General features: G+C 46.0%; 1 protein-coding gene across 4 annotated transcripts in view; it reads right to left on the minus strand.

Moving 5' to 3' along the window:
* Positions 1-23,566, minus strand: part of RYR3 (ryanodine receptor 3) — a 2,047,168-nt gene that overhangs the window by 1,614,691 nt on the left and 408,911 nt on the right. For all 4 annotated transcript variants that reach the window (XM_085627314.1, XM_085627313.1, XM_085627312.1 and 1 more), the window contains exon 3: positions 5,794-5,901. In XM_085627314.1, coding sequence (XP_085483440.1) covers positions 5,794-5,901 — 108 coding nt within the window. The remainder of the gene's footprint in view (positions 1-5,793; positions 5,902-23,566) is intronic.

The following is a 23,566-nucleotide window of genomic DNA, read 5'->3' on the forward strand; positions in this document are numbered from 1 at the left end:
AAGCTTATGACATCACAAACAGCCATTATAATGAAGCGTTCCAAGCGTATGACATCACAAGCCGTCGATTGAATGAAGCAGTCTAACCTCATGACATCACAAACAATTACAATGAAGCGTTCTAAGCTTATGACATCACAAACCACCAGTGGAATGATTCGTTCTAAACTCATCAAATCACAAACAGCCGTTGGAATGGAGCATTTTAAGCCTATGACATCACAGCCAGTGGGCGGTACGGTGTAAGCCTACCTGACATCTCAAAGCCAGTGTAATGTAGCGTTGTGAGCTATGACATCACGAGGTATTGGAACGTAGCGTTCTAAGCCTATGCCATCATTCATTAGAAGGTAGCGTCCTAAGCCCATTGCATCACAAACAGCCACTGTAACAAGGTATTCTCCATTTATGACGTCACAGCCAGGCTACTGAATGTAACCTGCACAGCCCGAAGGGGGGAAAAGCCGCCTCGCCATACCCACGCTTTCTATGAGAGAGGGACACAAAAGGTGGGGGTTCGTCCTTGAAACGCCTGCGTCTTCACTACTGACTTCACGCTCGGTGGGCACGCCCCTTCCGTAATTGCCGACGATCCACCTGCAGCAGGTGATGTTTACACTGAGGGTTGGAGCAGACCGGAGCAGGACTGGTGGAGAGCCGCCGCATGCCGTGCAGGGGTGATATCCGGCCGGTTAACACCCGGCGGGGTGACGGGGTCTAGATACGGACTGTAGTCTAGGACCGTGACGTCAGCACGGTGAGAGTGGAAAGTTGGCTCGGGGAGGGAAGAGAAACACGGCCCCAGACCGGCAGTGCTTGTGCCTTTTATCTAGTCACTGAAGTCTTAGCCACCGACCCCGCAGGCAGAGGCGTGTGAAGGGCAGGCAGCCTGTCTGCCCCACAGCCCAGGTTGTGCGACCCTCCATGCAATCCAGCCAGCGAAGCAGCTCAGTATATCCATGCACCTGTGGCAGGGGTATTTCATTAATATTCCGACCTCGGTTGCTGCGTCCAGCAGGGCTGGCACGGCGTTTCATCCTCCCTGGGACACTGACGCCCATCCCAAGCTGTGCCTGTTCTTTATAGCGCTTCACGGATGAAGCTGCAAGCGCTGTTTAACACAAGTCCCGTGTGGCCTCGTCCCCAGCTCGCAGTGCCCGATCTCCCTTCATGCCACCGTTTGAGCGGGAGTCTGTCTTTAGTCTAGACTCTAGACTGACATCACATTTTCCCTCAGAAGCCTGGCCGCAAAGGCGAGTAGAATGTACTTATTTGAAAACATGAATAGGAAACGGCAACGCAGAAAGAACTTAAAATAGAGTAAAACCAAACGCTGCATGAAATAATGGAGAGGGCGAAGCCACAAACCTGGTTACCCTGACAGACTGCCGCGCCGGAGAAAGCAGCGGGGAGCTGACGCGCAGAGAAGGCGCTTAGAGTCAGACTCTTGGCAGCACATTCCCATGCGACTGACGCAAGATGGCAGGTGGCTGAGCGCAGCTCTCGGTTTCCAGGCGCTAGAAAGCAGGGTTGGATTGGGGCAGAAAACCGGCACAGGCAATAACATAAAAGCGACCCCATTAGCGACTCAGTCAGATAGACAACAAGCATTTACAATGCAATGGTCTCGGCATTGGTAAAGTTAGAGCTATTGGCATTACTCATGACATTATTTTTGTTTATGTTTTTCTTTTTAAAACATTTAAAGAAACGGCATTGTCACGAGCAATGCCAATAGCTCTAACTTTAACAATGCCGAGACCGTTGCATTGTAAATGCTTGTTTATTTAGCGCGTGGCCTCTTTCCGCTGCCTCTTGCATCGGCTCCTGCTGCTGGCCCCCGTCTCCATATGCACCAAAACGATAGTTGCACTGTAAGTGCGCAATGCGCCATGTCCCAGCAGGCTTGAGGACTGGTGGTTCATGTGCGCGCTTGAGTACCATACTACAGTGAATATTACACGAAACACGCGGCTAGCATATCTGTCACTTTCACTGTCAAATGGCAAGACACTTTACTAGGGCGGTTCCGCGAGCTAGCGGAACTTGAGGTTTAGCTGCAGTGTGTACGCTGTTTGCACTAACATGGGGACAGTGTAATGGATCCTGCGGCCCTCTCAGGCTCACCCGAACACCATCGGCACTGGCTAACTCAGACTCCCCGTCGAGAGCAGGAGCCTACTGTCTGGCAGCCTGTAGCAGAGGGAGCTGCTTGCTGCTGGCTTTCAGCTGCTGCCTAACTGAAACATCCCGCAGCAGATTCTTGACATTTTCTTGACTGTGACTGAATCAATGGTATATGACATAGAGAGGTGAGAGCTGGCATGTTTATCACATTATTATTTTAGCATCACAATAAGCCCTGATCAAAACCTGTGATCAATTAAGCTGCCCCCTGTCGGAGCTGCCCCTCTGGCTTTCCTCATGTGCTGTTCAACATTTGGAGGAGAACAACATGATAAGGATCACAATCAGAAAGCGGGCACAGGCTGCAGCCCCCACGCAAATCTGGTGGTGCCTCACCTTCCGTTTTAAGTGCTGGCAAGGCACCCCAGACAGTCACTACTATGCACACGCAGTGTAGAGATTCCAGGTTGAGACGGGCTGTTTGGTTCTTTTTACTGAGCTGCCCTAGGCTATAGTGTTGGCAAGATCCTTTTTTTATCCCCCTGGGCCCTGCATCACAAAAAACCAAAGGGCCTCCTGGCAGTCAGTGGACCCCCTCTACCCCAGTCCCAAACATAATTTCGGTCCCAAGCAGCCACTCTGACTCAGAGAGCAGATCGTTGTACACCAAGGCCAGCCTACTCAGCAGCAAAACGAGCAGAGCGGCTACTGTAACTGGCTGTTGAAGTTCTCAAAGAGTGCGAAACGATTGCTGAAGAATAACTAACACCTTAAAGGCAATTCATGACACCAACACAGCCCCTGTTTACATTTCACACGTTTTACTCTATATTGCATTCCTGAAGACTGTGATGTTCCGTAGATTTTAACAACACACCAACACGGCGTGCTTATGGGCCGAGAGATGTTGGAAGAGAAATAATGAAAGTGTATAGAGAGTGAGTGTAGGAGAGTAGGATCTGCTTATTATAGTTAACCCCACTTTTTGCTGATGCTCCACTGTTTTTCGACTTAGTCTTGCTGGGATCCTGCTAATCAGGACCCCAGCCTAGCAGCTTTCTCTCTAAATTGATTGCATGTACTTAAGGTACACTTCAGATTGGATTCTGGGGTACCCTTATAAGTCACTAGCATATGGTATACTATATACCCAGGGCATAGGTACCCCAGAGGCCTCTCGGGGGCTGCAGCATGTATTATGCCACCCCTGGGAGACCATTCACATTGACAAAACAGGTCTGCTACAGCAGCCTGTGGAAGGTGGTGCATGCACCCCTTACTTAGATATAGGTTCACTATATCTATCCATATCACTGCACATATAAACCTATCAGTCACCCCTATGACAGGCCTTATCAATCCTGAAGGCAGGGGGGTGGGTTTTATGTGAGAGGGTGCCCATGCATGTGAGGAGCCCCTCTGCAGCCTTCAGAACCTCTATTTTGGGGTTGTTTGTGATGCAGCCAAACCAAATACTCTTGGATGACCGAATATTCTCCCTTGGAGTAAAGGAGTTACTCCCCTGCAAGGCAAACCTGAGATCCAAAGCCCTCGTGGGGACCGTGCAACCCGAACCCCTGGACAGCGTGCACATTTGCAGCAGCATATGCTTTTTGGCGATCCCTGAGGCTGTGCTTTGGGCTACTTGTAGTCAAGACTCCGAGCAGTGATTCCACCGAAGATTACTGGCCTACACTCCACAAGTGTCCCGTGGGCAGGTATTTAGTGATTCCTCTCGAGGTCCCTTCGCGATCCCTTGTCTGTCAACTTGTGGGTCCCTGAGAAGGGTACTTTAACTTTCAGTGGGCTTCCCTGGTTGCTCCAGACGTGCCCTGACTCTCCATCGCTTTGGGAGTCTACAGGACCTTGCTGGTCCACATCGAAACCTTTTTACACTCACTGCGTGGGTTGCCGTTGCCAAGGCTTGTTGGTCTCCAATCCAGACACCGACCCCCCAGCACTCAACATCTTCGTGGGCAGCTCGCCTCTGGTCATTGTCGATGTCTCCTGGTCCACGTGGCAGCGGAGGCAAGCTTCACCTCTTCGCACCTGAAACACCCGACATTGGTGGCCATTGGTCTACCGTGCCTCTGGTCACCCTGAAGTGACCCAGATTCTGTCCCCTCTGCTTTCAGGTTCTTCACATCTCCGATCCAGGCTTGGATCACACCGGACACTTTTTCTCTTCATGGCAGCAGCACTTTGCAGCATCTCGCCACAGAAAACATCGAAGATTCCCAACACCATTTGACACCTATGCACCCGGCTTCCCTGGGTTAGGTAACACGAGTACTCCGGTGCTCACATGGGTGATGGCCTTAGAACCTTTTAAGTTTTAAAGGGTTTGCTCCAAGTCCTCTCCTAAGTGTCCTTAATTTTTTAAATTCCAACCGCAACTTTCCCATAGGATTGTACGGAGCTCGCGGCTGTGTTCTCACACTGCACGCGTACCCTGTGGGTCCCCTGTGTCACTACCTTGGGTGGTTCCTTGGGGTCCCAGCAATTCTACGTGCTCTAGGCACTGTGTCTAGTCAAGTCATGGTTCTCATACAACTTTCTTAATATATGGTTTGGTCTCCCCCTGGGGCCCAGTGTATATTGTGCTGTTTACAGTCGTTCTAGTGCTTTAACATTGTGTATCTTGTTCTCTAATCTCATAAAGAGGTTAGTAGAGAGTGTTTAGTAATAAATACATATATTTTATATGTATATACCTTGTGTGGTTCTCCTTTAATTTGGTCATTCAAGAGGTTATAATCTGGTAAACCAAGCTGCTTTACATTTCTTCGAGACTTAGCCTGAAGGCTGCTCTCATAGCTACCACTAAGATAGCTTTCAGTAAAGGTTGTCTTTAACCTAATCATCAATAAGGGTTGTTTGCACTGGTACAAGTTGCCCACTTTAATTAGTGGACAGCATTTACCAGGCCAACTTCTCACAGTGAGAAACTGCAGAGGACAGTTAGCTTGGATGACGGGGGAGAGAGTGATGGTAGTAAAAGGGAGGGTGCAGCATTTTTCAATTCTTGCCTAGGGTGGTAAAACACCTAGAAAGGGCCTTGGCAGCAGCTGGTTTCACGTCCAATCAGAGCAAGCTTGCCAGTGTTGGGGAAGGACACACCACCATTTTAAGGTCTAAAAGACAATCTCCTTCTTGGAGAGGACAAACAGAGGAACTCGGACTCAGACAGAGCTTCACAGTGAAAGGAAGCAAACATGTTTTTATGTCCCCCATGGTGCTGCTGCTGCCTGGCCTGCCTGCTCTCACGCTGCAGTTGCAAATGAAGCAGTGAAAGGGCGGCAAGCACATTGCAAGCTAAAGGTGACATCCTCATACAGATCTATTGAAACCATGATGGCGAGTCCCAGAAAACAACAGAGGGGGGATCACTGCGGCACTTAAGGAAAGGCTTGTTTTTTGGTCTGTTGGGCATGGGTTGGGCAGCCATTGAAAATCCTTGGATAGAAAAGGGTATATTCTTGAGTGGTGGTTGGTACATTCTTGGACAACGATTGGCAGTGTCTTGCGCTTTCGTACAGCACGCAGCGCTGTTTTGAAGAATGGTGTAGGCTCTTTGAGTTAGGAGACATCTTGGCAAATGAGGACAGTTGGGCTTTAAAACAATGACCATGACACAGAACACATGAGGACAAGGTACTGACTTACCCCTTCACCAGCGCTGTCACTCGTGTTGGCCAGCATCTCCTGCAGCGCCCGTACGGAGAGGGACTGCTCCAGTACAAAGTTACAGATGCAGAGGTCCGGGGGAACATACTGTGGAAACAGAAGCAGAATGGTGAGAAGGAGGACCAAACAGGTCGAAGGATATTTGCTACAAGAAGCACAGAGTACCGATAGACGCAAAAAACAGGAAGTCAGATATTGGGGTACCAGCTGCTGTCTGCTCTTCAGAGGCAGACCCTACATGCTTTTACTATATTGCCTTTGTCTGCTGCAGGCCTTGTTTATTTCATTCACTGTTTTCACATTCACCATTCTTGCACACAACAAAAACATATTTTCTGTTCTTTCTTCAGAGCTTCCCTGTCTTGTCAGAATATCGCCACATTGTCACCAACAAAACTCATTCCTGAAGCTTTCCTTAAGCTTTGGCTAGATGCTCAAAAGGCTGACTTATTGCAATTCTACTCCCATGAAAGGCCTACTAGCTACAATCATACTCTCATAAAAGGTTGACTAGCTACAAGTCTTATTCCCTTGAAAGGCCTACTAGCTACAATCTTACTCCCATAAGAGGCTGACTAGCTACAAGTCTTACTCCCATAAAAGGCTGACTAGTTACAATCTTACTCCCATAAGAGGCTGACTAGCTACAAGTCTTATTCCCAATAAAGGTTGACTCGCTACAATCTTACTCCGATGAAAGGCTGACCAGATACAATTTTACTGCCATAATAAGGCTGACTAGCTACAATCTCACCCTAATAAAAGTACTAAAAGCAAAAGGCCTTCACAGAGTCTCTGACAGCATTTACTTCTGCATATTAGTGCTATGTGCACTCAGCGCCAGGCAGCCTACCAAGCCTGGCATGGCTGGCTGTGCCATAGCTTCTGAAACCTTTCAATGCCTTAGCCTGGTGATAAATCTCGAAGTAGCATTGCGGGTCAATCAGCGCCTGGTAGTACAGAGGCATGGAGGCTGGGGGATGGTGAGGGAGTGGGACAGTTGGCACTGAGGACGTTAAAATACCTTAGGGTATTAAGGGCCTCATGTAGGTAGCCCAATACCGGTCGGTAACGGCCGATTTTCGGTAAATATACCGTTACCGACCGGTATTTAGGCTTTTGATATGTAGGGGGATAATTTCTGTATTCGGTAATTTACCGAATCGGTAAAATTACCGAATCAGTAATTTTACCGATTCGGTAAATACCGAATACAGAAATGAGATGTAGGGGGAGTGTGTGGTGGGTGTGGGGATTCGTTATTTACCACCAACTGAAAGTTGGTGGTAAATGACGAATGTCTCAGTTAAGGCATTATTTGGCCCTTAGATGTGTGCAATGTGGCAGACACACATGCCCTCAGGGCATGTATGTGTGCCACATGTGCACACATGCAGGAATCAGGGGTGCAACAGGGTGTCAACGTGACACCCTGCCACCCTTGATTGAGCTCCCCCCATTACCGAATCGGTATTTACCGATTCGGTAATGGTAACTGGCTTCCCATTGATTCCTATGGGCCTCCTGGCCCATAGGAATCAATGAGATACAGGTTACCATTACCGAATCGGTAAATACCGATTCTAAAATACCGACACTTACCGAATCGGTATTTTTTTACCTACATTACATTTACCGATTCATCAATACCGAATCGGTAAAATTCGGTATTTAAGAATCGGTAAATGTAATTTACCTACATATGGCCCTTAGTGTCTTATTTTATTGTTGACTCCATTCCATATAACCACTATGCATCATCTTTGACAACCGGTAGGAAACCCCATTCTTGGGCTCAGGGGTAGAGAGGCGCCCGCGCTGAAATAAGATGTGGCTGTGCTTCACACAGTCAAAATAACCTCGCTACTAAAAGCTAACAGGTTTGTTTGAGCAATCCCAGCCATAAACATTATATAGCTTGGTAAAATTAGATCAAAAGAAACCAGCTCAAAAACAACAAATGACACCACATTAATGTAAAACTAACATTGTGATTGAGAGATATTAAAAAAAAGAATTGGTATTCTGTTTAGTTTTCTTTTGTATTGAAAACATTATGCAAACTAAAAATGTAAATAAACGATTGCTCTATTTGCGCTTCAAATAAATGGCCACTAGGAGGTAGTAGGGCATCCATTGTTGGCCCTGAAACAATACCACATCCGCACTTTAAAAAAATAATAGTTCTTAAATAAACCTTTTCCTTTAAAACTCAAATTCTCGGAAATACAGTAAATGCCCTATTCTCAGAAGGCGCTAGTGAAAACAAATGTGAAAAGCATTTAGAATTTACAGTAAAAGTTCTTTCACTTACTCCTGGTGTTTTAAAGATGTTACAAACATCAAGGGGATGTCCTTGGGCAACAATTCAAGGGTTCAAGTGAGAAAAAGACTTTACCCCACTTCCAGGTCGTAAGCCCAATGTCCAGTTCCAACTGGTCTTACTGTTTTTCTTCCCTTAAGAAGCAGCTGACTCTGGGCCTGATTTAAATCTTGACGGACGGGTTACTCTATCACAACGGTGACAGATATCCAGTTCGCCGAATTATAAATATAGTAGGATATAATGGGATTTATATTTCAGCTGATGGGATATCAGCCGCCATTGAAACCCGACTGCTAAGATCAAAATCAAGCCTTCTGTTACTTGGTTCTTCCACACCTCTTCCAGAAAAGCAGCTCCACATTCTGTACTCTCTTATCCTTATGGGTAGGCAAGAGGTCATCTCCCCCAAACCTGAGAGCATATTTTCAGGGACCAAGATTTAAGTTGAAGGAAGAGCTGCACCCTTCAGTCCTTCCTGAGAAAGACACAAATTCTTCCAAGCTGGCAGTCTTCTGATAGGTTGAGAGTGGTGGAAGCAGTGTTTCTTAATATTACCCAGCATCGACTAGCAAAATTCAGTAAGCAGATCAGGTCAGAATTCCCACACATCATGACCCAGTTTCTGATTTATAGTCTTAAAGTGTTACCAAAACAGTTGGCAGGATGGAACTTCTCTAAGGTGCTCTATCTCTTAGAGCATTGCCCAAAGCCAACATCCTCCGGTTACTCTAGGGTCATAGTTAAAAACCCTTTTCTAGGCCCCCTTTCAGAGAATGACGTTTCTGTCCCTGAGCTTGAAAAGGCACTGCTATAGCTACCTTTAGACACTAAGGGCCTGATTTAGAGTGCGTCAGGAAGGGTAGGTACTTCATCGTAACAGCAACGGAGGACCTTTTCTACTGTACTGAAAGTCCGCCTGCCTCATTTAGAGTCGGGGCAGACCTTCAGAAAGTCAACAGCAGAGACGGCTGAATCTTTGCCACAGACAGATGGCCCGATGGAGTAAGGGCCAGAGGAGGTTTTGTTATTTGTCCGCACGACCCCATTTAGAGTGGGTAAACAAACAGCAAGTTTTTAACTTTTGCTTACCATCATCCAAAACATGGTGGTAAGAGAAAGTAAATTTGTTTTTCCTATTTTCGAAAAGAAAATCCCACTTTGGAATTTTTCTTTTTGCAAATAAAAATAAAGAAATTGAAAGTGTGCTGTATGACCCTGTCAGTTGCCAAGCAGTCCTTTGGCAAATCGGTGTCAAGCAAAAGGTGGTCTGGAGCGCCAAAGGTTTTTTGTGGTAGGGAAACCTCAGATCTGAGAAAGTGTCATGCCTCCTGAGAGTAGTTGTGAGAAAGACACTAATTACTGGTGAGCTGTAGGAAGCCCAGCCAGAGACAGGAGTTTAGAGTGAAGTGGATAAGTAGAATGCTACAGTCCCACTTGTAATACAACGCATATGTTCATGATTTCCATGTTTTAAAAGTGTGATTTGCTTTACATTTTTTATCCATCTAGAACTAACCTGGAGTGTGGAACAGCTGTTCCACAGCTCAGCACCTGGAGTGTGGCAAAAGCTTTGAAACTGAGCCACATTTTTTATTTGACTTCTAGGCAGCCTGCACACTTACCACTCCTTCTGCTCCTCCTCCTATTCCCTTGTAACCCGTCACATCACATCTCTGCAAACGACCCGCGACGAATAGAGCAGGGCGGAACACAGGGCAGAGCTGGACACTGCCTTCTGCACTACCACCTACAGTGCCCCGCTGTCGCCGACACATTTCTTCTTTTCCAATTGCCTCCCAACCACCTGCCGCAAAGTCTCCCCTTTGCCGGGAGGGGACAAGACAGCAGCAGTGATGGTAGGCATCTTACATCAGCCTTGTACTGAAGCAGGGTGAGCCAAGGTGAGGTCCCTCAGTGAGTTAACCACAGGGGAGGCTGCAGTTATGTCTGAACTTGAGGTCTAGACAGAAGGCGCTGCGTGTTTTCATTAATGGCAAAGACACCTGTTCTGCTGCATGGCAAGGACCACAAGGTCCGGGCCCCAGACCTTTTTATTACCTTGCCACACACATCATGAGCTCATACAATTCGGCTCCTACATTATGGGGTTGCCCCGCAAAAATTCCCTCTCTCACAGGACTATGTGGGATGCTCCACATCCCCAACATAACATTCCTCCTTTACCCAAACTAAACAAAAACAAATAAAAACAAAATAAAATCAACTGAGGATGCTCTGCCTCGCACCCATACAACAACATCATATACAACAAACCTCCTATGGGTGACTTGGCCATCAGCACACAAAGTAACTAGTAAAAACATGGTCCAATACAGCATCATTGTTTGACATCAATGTTTCATTTTACAGCATTTTCAACTTCTAGGAGGACACAGGTCTAGGACGCAGGTCATATCTCCCCAGCCCTTGCCGACTGGAGCCACACACCCTCCCTTCCAGCTCAACATGAGATGGAGAAAACCCCAGACAAGGACCTACACCACAAGGACTTCTCCAACCACACCCCTGGGACTCAGAAACATCTATTTGCCTGTGGTGCCGGTCGAACCCCAGCTCTGATGGCAGAGGGGAGGAGGAAACATGACTATGTGGAAGTCCCACATTATCATCCTCGCCTTCAAGTTCAACTGTGGGAGACGCCAGGGGCGGCTCCTCCATTAGGACCGAGGAGCGTCACCCCACTGCTTTCTCGCAGTGAGAGAAGCAGAAACATAAAATGGTAAAACCACCATTTTATGTTTCTGCTTCTCGCACTGTGAGAAAGCAGAAGAGTTTCGTTGAGGAGTGGGCGGGTCTGCTGGAGGACAGGGGAGGAATGGCTTGCCCACTATTGTGGGCTCAGACTGTTTCGTCGGTCCTCTGGGTCCGACCTAACTAGTCATGCGCACTCTCCGTTTTCTCCATGTAGGATGCATGCAGCCTATATGGAGAAAATGGCCTCCCCATAGGCGCCTGGCTGGGCACCGTCCCCACCAATCACAACGCTGCCATTGCAGTGTTGTGATTGGCTTAGGGAAGGGGAGGGAGGATGCCTGCTTCCTGTTCCACGGGACCCGGCCAGGAGCTGAGACGGTGCGGGACCTGGGATGGTAAGTATTTAAAAAAAAATTTAAATTCTGCCCTGCGTGCACCCCCGTACGAACCCCTGGCCCCCCCACCCACGAGTCATGCCAGCCGCGAGTGGGAGATGCACAGTGAGGACTCCCTGGGACAGACTCTGGCTGCCTGTACAGTTTGAAATGGGACACATTCCTTGTGACAGTTTCCCGTTGCTTCCGGGCAGTGGCTATAGTTCCTTTTACAGCGCTCACTCTCCACAGCTCGATCTCTAATGGCAACAGAAATTTGCTGCCCAGACTTCAGTTCTTGACAAGCACCATGTCGCCAACTTGAAACTGCCACAGCCTGGCTTGTCTTCTTGATATGCTGTCGTTCTGCACATGGCGCTGCTGCCATGCATCTGCAGCTTTCTCTTGGAGTGCAGAAGGTTCCCCAACGTGAGGAATGGTGTCTCCCACCAGCTAATTCATGCACGCTGTACTTGGGGACACTCCGGCTGTGACACTCAGAGTGAGAAGATACTCACGAAGGAAGGCAGCGAGCCTGTTGGGGAGCGCTATTCTCAGTACTTTATTCAAAGTTTGCATGAAGCGTTCTGCTTCACCATTGGCTGACGACCATCGAGGAGTTATCTTCCAGTGGTGCACGCCTCATGAGGCGAAATATTCAGCAAACTCTCGGCTCGAAAAAGGGGGGCCGTTATCAGTCCTGAGTTAATTCAACAAACCATAAGTTGCCATTACCTTCTCCAGCCGAGGTATTGTCTGGCCAGCAGTAATTGACTCCAGTATTTCAACTTCCGGGAGCTTTGAAAAATGATCTATTAATACCAACATATGTCGTCCATCAGGTAGACTTCTAAGAGACCTAAGGAATTTCTGGGGCCTCGCAAATAAGCTTTATTGAAGCAAAAAACCTTCAACTTGTAACATCTCCAAAAAACAGTGGACCTTGTATGTACAAGGTCTATCCTATAAGGAAGAATCACCTCCTGCAGCAGGGCCTACACTGGAAAACATTGAGAGCACAAATATGATGAATAAAGCACTGAGTGATACAGGGGACTTCATATACTTTAACAAAACCCCCTCTAGTGAAAGATCTAAACAAAAGCCAATGGCAACAGGAGCTTCTGTACTGGAGGGAGTGGCAACTGCCACTGAAAAGGCGATGGAACGCTCATAGCCAGCTGGAAGGCCACAAGATGACACACCAATAAGTCAGCAGGTTCAGCATGATCGACTAGAAGCTTCAACTTGGCTTAACAAAATAAGGTTGGGAAAGACGCTGCATAAGTTTGGAGTGGCTGAAGCCCCTGGACCTAGCAGCCTACCGGCAGCACATCCTAAATCTGACCCCTCATTATGGATGCACGTTTTAAGTACAGTTTTTGGTGACTGCTTCGACTCCTGCGTGGCCCTGGATAGCTGACGAAGGTCATTCCCTTTTCCAGTAGCCATGAAGACAACTGCCATATATTTGATGTGTACAATGGGTAGCTTAAAAAGAACTTGGCTTGTGAAAACACCAGAGCATTACTGTCGGTTGTAGGGTGTAAAGTAATGCCCACAATCTCATACAGAACAATTATGTATAAAGACCAACTATTTCGCTGGTTGGACAGACAGCAATGTGCCTATTTGCCCTACCTGATTGCACCAGCCAAGCACAAACCCGGCTGGAGTTCAATCTGACCAAACAGAATCTGGTGCTACGTGCAATATATGCATCATAAAGCTTACATCTAAAATCATCTAATACCATTATAATAAAACAACTTCTTAAGAAGAAAATTCAGGAGCCACATTTGGTGTGGGGGCCGTTCTTAATTGACACGTTTAGTATATTGAATGCGGAAGACTTCATCAAAGCAACTCTGCATAGCAAAGTGATAACAAATATGCTAACGGAGAATGCTAAATCTCTGTCATTAGATGAAGATATGAGGGACTTAAAGACCAAGCCACATGGTAGCTCACATGGTAGCTTGGCTCTAGACCTATGTACCCCAGGTGCCCTGACTTACTACTTGAGTCTCCCTCTCTGTAATCCGGCTAAGTATAGACTCATGAGACTGCAGATTGGCCTGATCCCGTTAAGATGCCGTTGGTATGAACGCATGAATGGAGAAACCAGTAAACAATGCCGACTGTGCACCCAATCGAATACATCATTGATACACGATATATATTTTTGAAAGGTTGAAAAACCCTAAGGATGCACTGGCTATGCTCGCTGTTCTGAGCTTTAAAAATTACATCCTGAAGGGATGCCATCCTCTTCTGCCTAAATGGGGAATCATATCAAATATCAGCGTGTCCCTTAAAATTCATGAGAGCAGTCGCAGAAGAACTGCAAAATGCAGTAAATACAGATATGTAACAAGAAATGCTCTCCCTAGCAGAAGTGGATTATGACAATTATATGAGAGGGAACTTGCTTAGACTCATCAAACTCTACTTAACTCTCATAATAACTAGGCAGCTAGCACTCTAGGGGCCAAATGTACAACCACTGGAATTTGCGACTCGCAAATTGCGAGTCGCAATTTGTGAGTCGCAAAATCGAATGTACAACAGTGTCTCAGACACTGTTTGCAATTCCCAATGGAGTCGCAAATTGCACGCCTCATGAATATTAATGAGGCTATCGCAATTTGCGACCCCATTGGGAATGGCTGGCACTCCCAGGGATGGTGGCCTGCTTGGGTCAGCAGACCACCATGACTAGGACTGCTTGGTCAATAAAGCATTTTGTTTATGCAGCCCGGTTGTCGTAAAGGAAAACGGGATGCATTTAAAAACTAAAAACCAAACTTTTCAGTTTCATTTTTTAAGGGAAGGCAGTAGTCCCTTGGACCACTGCCTGCTCTTAAAAAAACATGTGCGCATCCATTCCCAAAGGGGGAGAGGTCCCCTGGGGACCCCTTACCTTTTGCGAGTGCTTCACCACCCTTCTGAGAAGGGTGGTATAGTGCGAGTGTTTTGCGACCACAATTGCGGTCGCAAAACATTCATACATAGGTTTTGGAGTCGCTATTAGGAAGGGACGCCCATGGCATGCCCCTTCCTAATTGCAAGTCGCTAACCCTATTTTGCGAGTTGCTAATTGATTAGTGACTCGCAAAATAGGGTTGTTACATTGGGCTGACCCATTTTGCGGTCGCAAAGGGGCTGAAATCCCCTTTGCGACCGCAAAAAATGGTCGTACATCTGGCCCTAGGAGTTTACTAATCTTTGTGTACTGGCACCCTCATGTCATCATGGATGCCAGCATGGGGCCTAAATTAATATGGGGAATGTGCAATTTAACTCTATGTACCTAGGGGATTATCTCAGAACGGACTTAAAGGAGAATTATGAGCAATAAGATAATGTTCCTTATGAATTATTAATTATATTAAGCACTTTGAAAGTTTTGTACTATAGTTGGGTCGTAATTTTACCCTATATAATGGTTTTAATGAATTAAACATAAATAAACTGTACTTACATCCCATTAATAAAAAAAATGCTACTTGATTAGTTGAATCAATTACCATATTTTTAAGGAAAGACACATTCAGTGAGGAGCTGTTTGGAAGGTTTTACCTCCAGAAAATTCCAAAGTCGTAGCAGCAGCCATCGTAGCTTTTAAAAATCAAAAAAATCCAGGGATACATGTGAAAAAGATGGATTTCCTACACAACCACTCTAAATGCGGTTAGCCACGGAACAGTAAATGCACTGGAGAAATTTATTGGGTTCTTGAAATCACCATAGATTTGTCAGTGGATGGTGGACAAACTAACAGCTGGATAGAGAAACAAAAGAATGATTCTATTCCACATGGCTATGATGGTGAGGAACATATCAGTGATGGACATGACAGTGAGGAGGCAAAGATGAGGAAATGTGGATGAGGAACACGGTGGTAAGATGACACATTGTTGAAGGACATGACAGACAAGTATTATGGTGCGAAACATCACAAGGAACATGGTGGTGATGGACATAAGAGCTAGGAGGGGGAGCTGAGGAGAGCAAGGTGATCAGGGGCATGGTATTTAGAGATAGAATGGGTATCAATATGGCAGTGGTGAAAACTATGGTGGTGGAAAACAAAGGGATGAGGAAAAAGAAGGATATATTTTAATATGTTGCAAGTGCTCTAGAAAGTGGACAACAGAGCTTACACCCAACTGTCAAGTGGTGGTATTCATTTAAAACTGAACCACAAAATGCACTTTCTCCTCCAGTAAAGGGTGCTGACATTCTTCATTTCCATTCTGCCACTAGATTCAATAGGATCCTAAGTTAAATGAGCATTGGCAAAGCCAATAGGTCTTGCCTATGTAAGATCTATTGGATTTTTTGGGGAGTGGAGTGGCATGGAGTGGCACTGTGTGCAGTGGAGTGTCATTGCACGGTGATGTGTAGTGGAGTGGCATTGTGTGATGTGAAGTGGTGTGGCACTAAGTGTAACGGAGTGGCTTTCTGTAACACGAAATGGAGTGGTGAGGCATTATGTGGAGTGGAGTGGCATTATCTGCCATGGCATAGAGTGGGGTGGCATTGTGCGGAATGAAGGGGCATTGTGTGGTATGGAGTGGCATTGTATGGCATGAAGAGGAGTAGCATTGTATGGAGTGGAGTAACATTAAGGGGAGTGGAATAGCATTGTGTGGCATGAATAGCACTGGAGTGGCATTGTGTGGAATTGATTGGAGTGGGGTGGCATTGCTTGGCATGGAGTGGTTTGGGATTGTATGGCATAGAGTGGCATAGTGTGGAGTGGCATGGTGTGGACTGGCATTGTGTGGGTGGAGTGGCACTGAGTGGTGTGGAGTAGAAGGGCATTCTACAGTGTGGAGTGTCATTGTGTGATATGGATTGGAGTGTTGTGTGCAGTTGCATGGAGTGGAGAGGTTTTGTGAGCCATGGAGTGGAGTAAAGTGGCATTTATTTATTTACTTACTTGAGTTTTATATAGCGCTGGCTAGACCCGGAGGTATCAGAGCGCTTTACATGAGGAGAGTTACATAGGTTACAAATTACACATTGTTATAGAAGGTACAACAGTTACAGTTACATCGTTGGTTATTGGCGTGTAGAGGGGTATTGGGGTAATGTAAAAGAGTGAGGGGGGAGATTAAGCGGAGTATAGGTAGAAGGATAGACAAAGCAGGCAAGTGGAGAGGAATTCAGGGGCGAGAGGAAAGGAAAAAGGGAGGTAGCCAAATAATGAAGGAGGGAAGCGGAGGATGAGGGGTTAGGGGACACAGCATGGAGACGGGAAGTATCTGTGTCTGGCATCCGGCTGGGTGGGAGATGGCTCCCCGTGGAACAGGGATCATTTTCAGTCCTCAGTTATGTGTGATTCCCATGGTCACGGTGGACTCTGTCAGCGGGGTCGCTGAGACTCCAGGGCATAGATGATGGATCCCTCCCCAACAAGGGGAGAGGAGTGCTTTGGTCATGGGCACACTCCGTGTTGAGGGGAGTGGTATTGTGTGGCGTGGAGTAGAATGGCACTGAGTGGAGTGGCATTGTGTGGTGAGCTGTGGAGTGGAGTGGCATTGTGTGGAGTAGCACTGTGTGGAGTAGAGTGGCATTGTGTGGAGTGGACTAGAGTGGCATGGAGTAGAGAGGCTTTGTGTGGCATGGAGTGGACGGAAGTGGCATTGTGTTGAGTGAAGTGCCATGGAGTGACATTAAGTGGGTGGAATGGCATTGTGTGGCATGCATAGCACTGGAGTGGCATTGTGTGGCATGGATTGGAGTGGAGTGGCATTGTTTGGTATTAAATGGTCTGGCATTGTGTGATGCGGAGTGGGGTGGCATAGTGTGGGGTGGCATTGTGTGCTGTGGGTGGAGTGGCACAAGTGGAATTGTGTGTCGTGGAATGGATTGGAGTGGCATGGCATGGGGTGGAGTAAAGTGATATTGTGTTGAAGAGAGTGGCACTGTGTGGTGTGGAGTAGAATGACAGTGTGGAGTGAGATTGTGTGGAGTGGAGTGGCATTGCATGGAATAGACTAGAGTGGCATGGAGTAGATGTGTGGCATGGAGTGAACTGGCATTGGGGTGAGTGGCATGGCATGGAGTTACATTAAGTGGAGTGAAATGGCATTATGTGGTGTGGATAGCACTAGAGTGGCAGTGTGTGGCATGGATTGAAGTGGATTGAGTGGCATTGTGTGGCATGGAGTGGTCTAGCATTGTGTGGTGTGGAGTGGCATTGTGTGGGGTGGAGTGGCACTGAGTTGCATCGAGTAGAATGGCACTGTGTGGATTGGATTGGAGTGGTGTTGTGTGGAGTGGCATGGTGTGGAGAGGCTGTGTGTGGCATGCAGTGGAGTAAAGTGACATTGTGTTTAGGGGAGTGGCACTGTGTGGTGTGGAGTAGAATGGCACTTTGTGGAGAGGCATTGTGTGGTGTGGTGTGGAGTGGCATTGTGTGAAGTGGAGAGGCATTGCATGGAATGGACTAGAATGGCATGGAGTAGAAAGGCTTTGTGTGGCATGGAGTGGAGTGGCATGGCATTGCATGAAGCGACATTATGTGGAGTGGAGCTGCATTGTGTGTCATGGAGTGGCATTGTGTGGCATGGAGTGGCACTGTGGTGTGGAGAAGAGAGGAATGGCATTTTGCTGTGTGGAGTTGCACTGTGTGGAGTGGCAGTGTCCGGAGAGGAGGAGTGTCATTGTGTGGTGTGGAGGGTAATGGCATTGTGGGGCATGGTGTGGAGTGGAATGGAATTGTGCTAGTATAGAAAGTTGCACGAGTTGCCACTGAATTGCTCTATAGTGCTTCAATGTCCTTGTGCTATATGAATGCAATTATAATACAATATGCTACCAATTAACTCGACCTATGATCTATGTGAACATCAGATGTATTTGATCTGATGTAGGAGCGTGTTAGTATGTACAATGCTCCTGCTAGAACTAGTTTGTTTAAAAATAAATGCAGTTTAGACCGGGAGGAGCTAGTTGGCGAGGGAGCAACGTATATTGTACCGGTTGTTAAAGATGGTGCCAGGTGGTGGCAGGTTTGTGGAGCTGCAAATGGTAAAAGTCTTTTCCAAACAGAAGTGGAATACGTGCTCAGAACTTAGTCATGATAGATAATGGTAATGAATAACAATCGCCCTTAGAGAAGAGGCGAACAGAACAGACTGTTGGAGGTTTAAACCAAAGATATTCCAGGGTTGAAAATCGCAGAGTTCCACTACAACTCTCTCAGATGGGTTGGGGTGGAAGGTGAAGAAGCAACACAGATAAGCGGTGGATGGAAGGGGGAAGAAGCACCACAATGAAGGTGGGATGGGGAGGAGAAATAGTACCTCAATCACAGTGCAAGCAGTAGACAGACACTAATTAAGATGAATTAATCTGTGCTTGGTGCGTGTTCCTCATACAGAAAAGGAAGTTTTGCCCGGCATGCTCTGGCCAATTAGGGGACAGCAAAATAGAGTGACAATGATGTCAAAGAATGGTAGGCAATGGGTGGGCTTCAAGCCCTTAATAGTAAACAATACACTTCACAGGGACACTTGCTTTTCCGAATAAAAAGAGCAACACCAAGAAAGTTGCAAGACTGATTTTAGGGATTCATAGAAACATCTTTCCATAGAGCAATGCAAATCAAGGTTTCTGCGCCCTACCAATGTCCAAAATAAACAAATACACACTTGCAGTCCTTTTAAGAACCACAGAGTAAGTCGTCATCCACAGCCACAGATCCATGACCATCTAAAGTGACTTGGAAGGTAACCTACAATATTTATGTATGGAAATACAGTAGAGCCACGATTCATCGGCTGAATGGAAATTGCTCATCCGGATCATATCTGTGCAATGCGGATCCATTTTCAATGACACATCCGAAGGGTGTTCCCACTTCCCATCTGCTCGATCAAGAAAGAGTTGGGGGTTACAGGAATAATGTGAACAGTAAAGCTATGTCTTCTCTGCTGAAATCGGCTAAAACATCAACACAGAGAAGCTGCAGTTTTACATTAGGAATTTTGCAACTACATTCAAAACCACACCACACATTCCCTCGTCAATCTAGCTAATTGCTTCAGCTGTGAACAACAATAGCAGGTTTTGTTGGTAACTTTTAATCCTATGGACCGTACTGGCAGGGCCAGAAAATCCCATGGTCAATGCATGTTTTGTGATCTGTCAACAAATGCTGTTTACCACCTGTTTCACAAATTTGCTGGCAACTCCCACCATATTTTCACAGTTTGGATTAAACTTGGTGTAGCCACAACTGCCTAACTCAGTCACGCTCTCAGGATATAGTCTTCCATGCCCCCTAGTGTGGTCTCAGAACCAGGAAGAGTTTTAAAGCAAGGGTACTTCTGTGAGCTGTGTCTGTAAAGTCAAGTCACAGGTTGTTTAGCCTTTTTGCTGTGGGAAAGGGAAAGGCACTGGGCGCATTGGACGATAAATGGCAGTGGGACTGCATTTTCATTATTTTCCATTAGCTAAAATGGCAAGTGGTTGGACTCGGAGGACTTCAGTGTTGCCAGCAGGCTGGAGAGGTGATGGATAGAGAGCACGGTGCATGAAAAGCCCACGTGCGCTAAAATGGAAACGGCCTGCGTCTAATGGGATTTATTACCGCTGATATGGCAGGAGATGGAGCCAATCAGCTAATTAACTGCTGAAATGGAAATGGGATGGGCAACAATGAGTTATTACTTCTGAAACGGAACGCAGATTTAGATGCCTTTATTACTGATGAGTGCCAACAGCATGGACACAAAGTGAGCTCTTAATACAAAAAAAACAGTAGGTGCAGACCCACATGCCTGTAAACAAGTACTCATACACACGCATACACATGCACTACACACACCCAAGTGCATGTAAACACGTATACATACACACACTACACACTCACACAGACATGATCTGTAAGTCAGAAACGCCACAGTTGTTATTGCTACACTAATTGCTTGACGTGTAGTGGACGGATGGACCTATCATAGTTAAAGGTCCTTGATGTAGATGCCACAAGCCACATTAGAGACCAAGAGCTCCATCAAATGATAGTTACATAAGGAGGGAGAGGCAAACAAGGTTATTGTTGAATAGACACAGACCTTAACAGATAAACTCAACCACACAGTTTGGGGTTGACTCAACAAATTCCTCAATGATATGCCAGAAATGAAGCAGGGAAGCATAAACTATGTAAAGAGTAACACAAAAGGGATTGCCTTTACACCATTGTATACTGAACTTCATATGTAAGGGCATTGGGCAAAATGTTACCTGGCTGTCTCTCACATCCCTGGACTTCTCCTGTCCATGGTTCTAGCATTATTCCATCAGGCTTCCTACATTCCCAACACTCCTTCTTATGGCCAGGACAGATTTCATCACAAGAAAGACACACAAACAGATTTACTCGCACACAAATACCAATCCCTTTGTCTCTTTCTTTCTCTCTTACACGTAAACACACACACTCTTCTTCTCCGTCTGTTTATTTCTTTCTTGCCACCAACCTAGCACAACATTTTACTCTCGGATAGGCTTTATTCATTTCTGAAATTCCCCTCTCATATCAGCGTCCTAAACTCTCCCACTCCTTACTCTCTCTGGTTACATTTTTGCCACCACTGCCCTGGCCTGCCTTTTCGGCTCCTAGTTTCCCATACAACCAACCAAAGTCATAATATAGGCTACCAATTATACAAGGCTCATTGCACAATCCCTCTTGTTGATCCCTCCTTTTCTTACCCCGACCTCAAGAACTTTAAGGTGGCCTCTGACTTGAAGCGATTTAACATGTACTCAAAACAGCATTTCATATGATACTCTACAATAAACATAACACAACACAACATAACATTGCACAGCATAACATAACATTCTGAAGGCAGTGCCCATTTGAATGTGAATAGGTATTTATAAAGCGTGAACTGTCACTTCGAATGGAGCATCCTGGCGCTATGCGGGAGAAAGTCATGGTAGACAGGAGATGACATTATATGAGTGATAGGCAGAGTTCATCTGAGGATCCAAAGATCCAGGTCTCCAGGGCCTTCCTGGCCTGGGTTTCTGTTTTGGTCAGCCTTAGATGTGTCGGCATGAGGTTCCAGGTTTTGGTTCCTAATGCAGCTACAGTTTTTCCTCCTTTGGTTTTGCACCTAAAGCAAGGGGGCTTGACAAAGTTTGCAGATGAGGATCTGAGATCCTGGCAGTGGTGTAGGGGGTAAATCTGGCTGAAAGGTACATTGGTCCTAGATTTAAGGATGTTCTAAAAGTGACTAAAAGTATCTTGAATAAGGTTCTCTTTTTTTTTTTAAACATTTTTTATTGTTTTCGTACCAACAACTCAGTACAGTTCCCAACAACCGTGAATAAGGTTCTCTTATGCAAAGGTAGCCAGTGGAGTGTTTTAAAAGCTGCTGAGGCGGAAGATCTATGTGGTAGTTTTAGAACTAAGCAAGCAGTACCACTTGTAGTCTCTTCAGTACTTGTTTATTTGCTCCTGCTAGTAGGCTATTGCAGTAGTCTAGTTGTGACAGGTAAGTGCCACCGCAACTGTCTTCCTCACAGGGAGAGGAATGAAGTCAAATAATTTTTTAAGTGTTTTGATTATATTGAAACAAGTCCCACCAGCATCAGGGAATGCGGTCGGAAGGATAGTGAAGTATCGAATTTCACTCCCAGGTTTTTTGCTACTTCAACAGTATTTGGGGATGCTGTTGCGTCTTCCGGCCACCACACACTTGGCTGAAAGGGATTCTCTTTTCCTATCAGGAGGATCTCAGTTTTATCTGGATTACACCTTAGATGGTTGAGCTTCATCCACTGGATGACCTCTGTAAGGCATAGTTTGAAATTGAGTTCTGCCTTCGTGGAATCTTTGTCCAGGGATAAGATCAGTTAGTTGTGTATCATCAGCATATGATGTTACTTCGATATCGAAAGAGGATATCAAGAAGATGAGAGGGGCCATGTATATGTTAAATAGCAGAGGGCTGAGAGAGGAGCCCTGTGGTACTCCTGATATAATAGGATGTTCGGAGGAGAGGAACGTTCCTAGGGCCACTGATTGTCTACGATTAGTAAGGAAGGATCTAATCAAGGCCAATGCTGTGTTAGAGATGCCGCTATTCTTTAATCCTTGCTTATTGTGGCGTGGTGGTTCTCACTGCCTTGCATCAACATCTTGAATTGTGGCAGTTCCACCAGACACTTCAAGTAATTGTAAGAATAGTTCTGAGAAACGACAAAGGGATCACTCTCCCCAGCTTTACAGAACCCTTTGATTATAAACTCCTATCTCACTGTAATAATTATGTGGGTAAAATATTGGGCTCAGCAAGTCAATGCCGTTGGTAGCAGGAGTAACGAGAAGGAATGAAAGAGCTTGGAAAATAATGTAAAAAATTAATAAGCCAGGCGAGAAGAGGCACGAGAAATTGGGGATGGGAGAAGACAACCCAGAGAGTGGGGAGCAGGGATTTGAGGGGGGGGGGGGGGTTTCAGCACACGAGAGAGAGTAAGAAAATAAAAAAAACTGCCAAAAAAAAGGAAAAGAGAATGATCCTTGTTCCGCGGGGAGCCGTTTCCCACCCAGCCGGACGTCAGACACAATTACTTCCCCGTCTCCACGCTATGTCCCCTACTCCCTCCACCTCCTTTTCCCCCCTTCATTCTTTGGCTACCTCCCTTTTTCCTTTCCTCTCTCCCCTGAATACCTCTCCACCTGCCTGCTTTGTGGATCCTTACGCCTATGCTCCGCTTAATCTCCCTCCTCTCCCCCCTTTTACATTACCCCCTTTCCCCTATACACGCCAAGAACAAATGGATGTAACTTGTAAATGTTGTACCTTCTGCAACAACGTGTAATTTGCAACCTATGTAACTCTCCTCATGTAAAGCCTCAGGGTCTAGCCAGCGTTATATAAAACTCAAGTAAACAAATAAAAAATAAATAAAATAAAAAAATAAAATCCAAAATTCAGTTCTCGTGTAATCTCCTGAGAAGATGGAGAAGGACCGTGCTGTACTAACATCCTCATCTATCACTTTGGAAGCGCGAACGAGGCATAATCTTCCCTTTAAAACACATGAATAATTTCTGAATTTATAGAAATCACAGAGAATTTCATTTATTTAAATAGCAGCAATAAATATTCCTAATTTAGTGCATTTAGCGTGATGAACAGAACCAATTACACATCGCCCAGTTAAAGAACTTGTGCTGAAGGAGCTGAGACTGCATCAGATATTAACCGGCTTTGTTTTTTTTTAACATGCCAATAGCTCAAAAGCAAGAGATGGCGATTTATCCTAGCAGGAGTTCACTTCTATGAAGAGTGAGAGGCTG

Source organism: Triturus cristatus, chromosome 9, assembly GCF_964204655.1.
Source record: "Triturus cristatus chromosome 9, aTriCri1.1, whole genome shotgun sequence".
NCBI classification, from domain to species: domain Eukaryota; kingdom Metazoa; phylum Chordata; class Amphibia; order Caudata; family Salamandridae; genus Triturus; species Triturus cristatus.